Source organism: Phaseolus vulgaris, chromosome 5, assembly GCF_051622355.1.
Source record: "Phaseolus vulgaris cultivar YP4 chromosome 5, ASM5162235v1, whole genome shotgun sequence".
Classification (NCBI taxonomy): domain Eukaryota; kingdom Viridiplantae; phylum Streptophyta; class Magnoliopsida; order Fabales; family Fabaceae; genus Phaseolus; species Phaseolus vulgaris.
Genome location: NC_143502.1, coordinates 35,845,818 through 35,853,680, shown reverse-complemented (window position 1 = coordinate 35,853,680; position 7,863 = coordinate 35,845,818). Strand labels below are relative to the sequence as shown.

The 7,863-nt window shown below is 31.6% G+C and overlaps 1 protein-coding gene across 1 annotated transcript; it reads left to right on the top strand.

Annotated features, from left to right (window-relative positions):
- The first annotated feature begins 4,443 nt into the window (after nt 1-4,443).
- On the top strand, nt 4,444-6,852 carry LOC137835521 (scarecrow-like protein 32). The gene has a single exon (XM_068644060.1). The coding sequence runs from the start codon at nt 5,118-5,120 to the stop codon at nt 6,498-6,500; it is 1,383 nt and encodes a 460-aa protein (XP_068500161.1). The 5' UTR covers nt 4,444-5,117; the 3' UTR covers nt 6,501-6,852.
- Nucleotides 6,853-7,863: the final 1,011 nt, after the last annotated feature.

The following is a 7,863-nucleotide window of genomic DNA, read 5'->3' as shown; positions in this document are numbered from 1 at the left end:
ATAGTAAATACTTACAATGTTAGTTTTAATTTTAACTGTCATAATAAACTTCATGATAATTACAAAAATGCCACTGCACTACTTTTTATGACTGGTAAACTACACCCATCATTGTAAGTTGTAATTGATTCTTATTTTTGCACTAGTGTGAAATAGTAGGAATGGTGAATAACATTCACAATAAAGGGAGAAAAGAAGCAAGTAAGAGAAAAAAAAAATCAATGGTGAAGAAGAAGCAAAGAGCTCACACAATGACTCAAAGATGTTAATGACTCGAGATGACGAAGAATCACAGAGAAGAAGAGGAAAACGAAGTGCCAGAAGACAAGAAAATATGAAAGCATAACTGGTGTTATATGAATTTGGGTAATAAAAAGACTCTAAAAAGGTGGATATGAGGTAAAGCCGCCTTGTTATAATAAAGTGCTTCCTGTAAGAAGGCGGCTATAAGGTAAAGTCGCCCTCTTAGACGAAACGCTTTGTTGTAAGAAGACTGTTTTACCTCATAGTCGCCTTTTTAGAGTAATTTAATTTAAAAAATGTCACCTTATTTTGAAGGACAACGTCATATCGTAAAAGCGCTGTGAATGTAGTGTCGAAAATAATCCTTTTTGTACTAGTGTTACAAAGGACATAATTGGTAACACTCTTGATCTTCGATTCCACCAGTTCCAAATATTGCTCAAGAGTACTTACTCTCGACTTTCAAATTCAGTGAGCCTGTCATAATATTGAAAATTATTCTTAATATGAAATTTCATTAAATCTTTCTTTATTCAAACTGAAAAAAAATGCACCAAATTGAATCTAACACTTGCACCAATACCATAATAAAAAGTGCTAATTACCAAAATTTTGCACCGAAAAATAAAGTTCACCAACAATTGCTTTGCAAATCACCGAATTGGCAAATCCAATGAAATTGTTTCACCTTGATCGATTCAACATAATCTTGCACCAATTGTTGTGAGATAATAAATATGTTAGCTGCTTCAAATCAAAATAGCAAGTGCCTCATGATAATTCAATCCTTCCACAGCTTCAACTCACAGACACAAAGTAATGATGAATCAGCTACGTCCACGCATGTATGAATTGTACCAAAAATTCATCAAATTAAAACCAGAATTGATTATAATGATATGCATTGATTACTGAAGGGTGGGGATTGAGTGTTAAGGAGCAGTGGAGAGTAAGGTAGAAAAAGATTGGATTTCGAATTGGAATTAGGGTTCCTGATTTTGGTTTTGGAGCCAAAGTTACATTGAAGTGCATATTGGCCACATATTCACGAGATTTTTATATATAAAAAAGACAACAGGTAATAAATGTTGTTTAAATAACTACAATTTAAAAAATATTGCTTAAAATACTCACATTTTAATAAGTGTTGTTTATAATTGATAATTGATGTTTTATAAATTGTTGCTTAAAATGAATAGGAAATGTTTGTGTTGTATAATTTAAGTAAAAGATAAATAAAATATAGTGTATATTCAATAACTTAAAATCGTTACCTATTATTGTTTTAGACAATGGTTTTTGAATGACTTCTCAGCATTACCTAAAACAAAAAAATTGTTGTATTGGTGGCTAGTTCCAAAGTTGCTTCAATTAGGTTTTAGAATTATCCTTCTTTTATTTGTATTGTTTTTGCTTGTGTTATAGTTGGTCGTGGAATTTTTTTATAATAATATTCTGAAAACTCATATTTTTTATATAATCACATTACCACTCTTAATATTATTATTTTAATATTTTTTTATATCATTTAATTTTAAATTTATTCTTTATCATATATTTTTATTTTTAAACTCATCATCAAGAATATAACTCCATAAGTCTATTGCTATGATTTTGTTGTGGTTCTTTGTTGTTGGGTTTTACATAGAAGAGAGGAAATATTAGATTGACAAATTTAGAAAGCAGAATGTGGCAAACAAGGAAATAATAGTAGATTGATAATTATTTATGTGTTTAAGCCTCGTTACATGGCACTGAACCTATCCCCCACCGCCAAATAGTATTTTGTCTTTAGTTATGGATCACTTGAAGTAACATATAGGCATTCTACAGCGTTTACTTCAACTTAATTCATATAACGTAGGATTAATTCAATTTGAAATTGATGTGATTCTTGGTGTTTGTTTTCAAACTATTTAGGACAACCTTGAAATACAAAATTTGCTAACTAACCCACTAGCCCATTTATTTTTTTTTGGCGTAATAATATATAATATAAACAAAATTATCTAAGTGTACACTTATTAGAAATGTTGTTTAATTTTATTTAATTTTTTATTATAAAAAATAAAGAAACATAACATTATCTTTTTCAACTATATAACTTTCAATATCCAGTAATTATACAACTTTAAAATTAACATTTCAGCAATGTTAATTTAAAAATAACAAAGCAAATATAAGGATCAAAATTAAATATTTATTAAATATTAAATTTTCAAAATATGGAGAAGAATTGAAACTATCAATTTTAAATATATTTTTGGAAGAGGTGGTACAACATAATATTATCATTATTTAGATACGAAACCATCTTTTGATATTTATATATTTGATTATAAAATGAGTTTCTTATAATATAGAAACCTTTTGATGTTTATATATTTGATTATAAAATGAGTTTCTTGATAATATAGAAACCATCTTTTGATATTTATATATTTGATTACAAAATAAGTTTCTTTATATTTAATCATTAAATGGATTTTAATAAAATTGGTTGTTAAATTAATTTCTACATAATTGATCATTAAATTAATTTCTACATAATTGATGATTAAAGAGTTTGTCTATATTTAATTACTAAACTGATTTTCATTTAATAATAATTAAATTGGTTTCTCAATCATAATATCTAACTTGGTATTTGTATTAGAGTATAAATTAGTATATATCATTAGTTACTAATAGTTTTGCTACTTATTATTATTAAATTTTAAATTAGTTTTTAATTAGATTAGTTTTTATCATTTTAGAAATTAATAAATTTGTTTCTAAAAGCAATTTTAATTGTAGTAATACATGTATATGTTGTAATAAAATATATTTTTAATATTTCTATTTTAGATTATAATTATTATTTTATAAAACAGATCGATTTATAACATATTGGTCGACCTCAGTCCAATTAGATCACGAGGCAAACTAACTAGATTTAAAGTAGTATGGTTCAATTTATATCAGACTTTTCTTTTGTCATAACCTAACTTATTTTGCGAGTTTTTCTTTAATAATTAACATACAAAGTGGATAGAAGAAAATACACTAAAAAATTTATTAAATAAAAATTAATTTTAAAGATAAAAATAATTAGTTACTTTGACTAAATTAGAGACCATTTTATTAACTAAAAAAATTATTGTTATTTAAAGTATTTTTTATTATTAATAAAAATTAATAAATAATTTTTAAATTGGTATCCAACTCTTAGTTATCAAGATTTTAGCGACTTACTACTTTAAATTCTAAATTAGTCTTTATTAATTTTTTATGTAATTAATTTAGATACTAATTTAAAAATTATTTTATTAATAATAGAAAACACTTTAAATATAAATAATTTTTTAATCTCTAAATTAGTATCTAATTTAGTTAATACATTGTCTAATTATTCTTGGTTTTTAAACTTAGTTATTATTTAATAATTTTTTCGTAGTGATATTATTAAAGAATATTTTTAATTCTTTTCCGGACAATTATGTCAATAACCAAATAAGACTTATTTTATAAGTTATTTAATCAAGACAAAAAATTCAAATATTTTATTGTTTAAGTGCATATGTTAATCGTAACACATAGTAAATTTAAAATAATGTCAAGAGGTATGTTAATTGTAGGGCATAGTAAATTTAAAAAATTGGTAAGAAGGGCATGCATTATGGCATACTGAAACTTACTTGCTTGAATTATATAGAAAAGAACAAAATCTGGAATAAGTAAGTGTTGTTATTTTACTCATTACAAGTGGATATGTTCAAAGAAGAAGGGAAACATATATATAATCGGTGGGAAGAAAAAAGGGTATATAAAAGTGACCGAAAGAATGTGTCTTATAGGAAGTGTTCTGGTTTGTCTTTAGTTTTGGCATGCCATGGCAGAACTCAGTTATATTTAATATACTGCGTGTATTAATTATATGCATTATGTAAGAGTCAGGGAATGAAGGCAAGAACAAATTCAGATTTGTTGCAGTAAACACATATATGGGATCTTCTTTAAAATAGCCATTTCCATGAAAACGAATTCGACAAGAGTGGGCCGGCTAGTATACCCTTTTTAACCTATTCATCATCCTCTCTTTTATTTTCGTTATAATAAGCATAATCATTACTACGAAACAAATTAACCTAATTCAAAATAAATGAAGAAGAAGCCAAATTAGCCTTACACCATCTTTTCATCACTCCAAACTTACCAATGCATGCGCCATTACTTTTCCAATATTTATCCCAAAGGGAAACGAAAGATACAACAATATATATTCTGAGCAAGAGACGTACCTGAAAATTCTTCTCTCAACTTTATATTACTACACCCAAAGCTTTCACTACCTCTCCCATACTCAACTCATAATTCACCAATCATGCCACTGGTTTATGCCAGCTAAATGATTTTTAAATCATATACTAATTTTAAAATCCACAGAGTGCTGTACTCTATTCTGCATTTCAGACATGCGTTTTTCCTTTTAGGCAATCCTGTTTAACTGTGAATACTTTTTTACGTTAATTAATTTGAAATACACCAGTCACAACTAATCAATATAATTTCAGAAAAGAAATTGTTTCTCTTTCCCGTTTCATTCAAACACTAGTTAGGTAATTAATCTCTCTAGTGGACCTAACCCAGTTATATATGTATCTTGATCTAACCCTTCATTATGATAGACCCTTCTTTTGCTATAAATATGTTTCAAGAATTCACACAAAGTGAATATAGCTACCAAATCTAGGTTCCCTCCGTTTTGCCTCTCTACACCTTTCCATTTCGAACTGATTAGTTACACCATCTTTATCTAGCAAAATAGAATAGAACCCTACCTTAGTCTTCAACCACTTCTCCACTGTTTCTCATTTCACTCTACTTTAGACTCCATGCAAGTCACGTCCTCACATAGCCACATGAAAGCTGAGCTGAAGGGCACGTCCATTTCCTTTCAAAACCCTACTACTCTCTTTAACACACCTCACAACCCTCTCTCGGGAGCACTCAAAGGGTGTCTCGGAAGCCTGGATGGAGCTTGTATTGAGAAGCTCTTGCTCCACTGTGCCAGCGCTTTGGAGAGCAACGACATCACCTTGGCTCAACAGGTCATGTGGGTGCTCAACAACGTTGCTTCCCCTGTGGGGGACACCAACCAAAGGCTCACCTCGTGGTTTCTAAGGGCATTAATCTCTAGGGCTTCAAGAATTTGCCCTACTGCCATGAGTTTCAAAGGAAGCAACACCATTCAAAGGAGGCTGATGAGCGTGACAGAGCTAGCCGGGTATGTGGATCTCATTCCTTGGCATAGATTTGGGTATTGCGCATCCAATAATGAAATTTACAAAGCAATAACGGGGTACCAAAGGGTACATGTTCTAGATTTTAGTATAACCCATTGTATGCAATGGCCTACTTTTATAGATGGATTAGCGAAAAGTCCTGAAGGACCTCCTTCACTTAGAATCACGGTTCCATTTTGTAGACCACATGTACCCCCCTTGGTCAATGTATCAATACATGAGGTTGGTTTACGTTTAGGAAATTTCGCCAAGTTCAGAGATGTCCCTTTTGAATTCAATGTTATAGGAAACACAGGACCTTTAACACCTGCGGAATTGAGCGATGAATCAACTAGCTTTCATTTTGAAGCAATGTTAAGTCTCTTGAATCCTGCTACGCTAAATCTCAGGGAAGATGAAGCCTTGGTCATAAATTGCCAAAATTGGCTACGCTATTTGTCTGATGATAGAAAGGGAAGCCGCCAAAGTCTTTCACTTAGGGATGCCTTTTTGAATCTAATAAAAGGTCTTAACCCCCGGATTGTTCTCTTGGTTGACGAGGATTGTGATCTTAGTGTATCTAGTCTCACATCAAGAATCACCACATGCTTCAACCATCTTTGGATACCCTTTGACGCATTGGAGACCTTTTTGCCTAAAGATAGTGGTCAGAGGACAGAGTTTGAATCCGACATAGGCCAGAAGATTGAGAACATCATAAGCTTTGAAGGGCACCAAAGAATAGAGAGGTTGGAGTGTGGGGTGCAAATGTCCCAAAGAATGAAAAATGTGGGTTACCTCAGTGTTCCATTTTGTGATGAAACTGTTAGGGAAGTTAAAGGTTTGCTAGATGAGCATGCTAGTGGGTGGGGGATGAAAAGAGAAGAAGGTATGCTAGTTCTCACATGGAAAGGAAACAGCTGTGTCTTTGCGACAGCTTGGGTCCCCTGTGAAATGAGGGATCATATTGGAATGGATGCAAGTCTGCCTTAAACACACTTCATGAGAGGCAAGTTTGGACCTACCATGGGATGGATTCCAATTGCTTAATTCAGTGGTCCAAAGATGAGGCAGAAAGGAATTTCATCTCTTACTCATGGGGTTGAAATTCATCTGCAAAAGACAACTAGAGAAAACGGCTGCTTTTTGAGAATTATTTCTGGCAACCTTGTTATGGAGCTTAATACGTTGGATCACATGAAAGGCAAAAGGGAAAAAAAAATTGTACGCTGTCCTTCTTGCATGAGACAAATTTGTCTCTTTCCTATTGTTTCTCTTTTATGCAGCTTTAACTTGTTTCTGCTCAGAGCTATGGGTATTAGAAAAAGAAGTGGTTGTATGAAAATCCCTCTCTTATTATTACCCAGTTCTAACAATAATATTTTTCTGATTATTTGCAACATAAACATATGCATATAAGGTAAGGCTAACTATAACATTAACGTAGCATATATAGTATCATAGGATCCCATTCCTACTGTTAATAACTGCCTCAAACACTGTTTCCTCAAAGAGACAGTTTTCAAATACTATTGTCTAATTTAACTTTTCAAGGTAGTTCTAATATTTCTTAGTACGTATCCAATTGCATGTAAAAGGACCACCCAAACTTTAATTTTGAGTAGTCATCTTCAGTGTGAAGATGTACAGGCTAAGGCCAAAAAGTTATCTTTTCGAGTAGACGGTGATAATGATAAGTCATGAATAGCAGCGTCTACACAAATGATCGAGCCACTGCATTTAAGGTCCAGATGGGACCTTCTGTAATTTTTGTTGTGTTTTAATGGAAAAGAAATTTGATGTTAATTGGGAGGGGGGGAAAAGGACAACATGATCCATCAGACAAAACGAATCAGAGGTGCCGGATTCGAACCAGCGACCTAAGGATAACTGAACGTGGTCCCACTATACAGTCCTCCGTGCCGTGATGTCGTTGTTTTTAAATATTCAAAATCTCCTTAGGGTTAAACACTTCATATCATAAATTCACTGTAACAACCGCTTAGTTAACAAGTTTTCCACCTTCTTTATAATACAAATTTAAGAATTTATGTTTATAATTATTTTCCTCTTTTAATTTGTTTGGACATCTTTTAGAAATTATTGACAAAGTGCCATAGTGAATAATATCTTGAAAGTAGAATTTCTAATTTTATTAACAAATTTTAGTTCAGAACTTTGATTTTAAAAGAATGTCTAGATATATGTGTACCTGTATGGATATTGGGGGCTGAATAATGCTGGTCCACGTCGATACAAGGTGTCTGCTCCACTCTTGATTGTCCTGTCCTTCGAGTTTCCTTCTTCCTCGCGTGCCTCGGTCGGCCGGTGGGGGTACCTGCGATTGTGCTCCGAC

What these genes read in the sequence shown, in the direction of transcription:
- LOC137835521 (XM_068644060.1), top strand. Translation starts at nt 5,118, where the DNA reads ATGCAAGTCACGTCCTCACATAGCCACATGAAAGCTGAGCTGAAGGGC.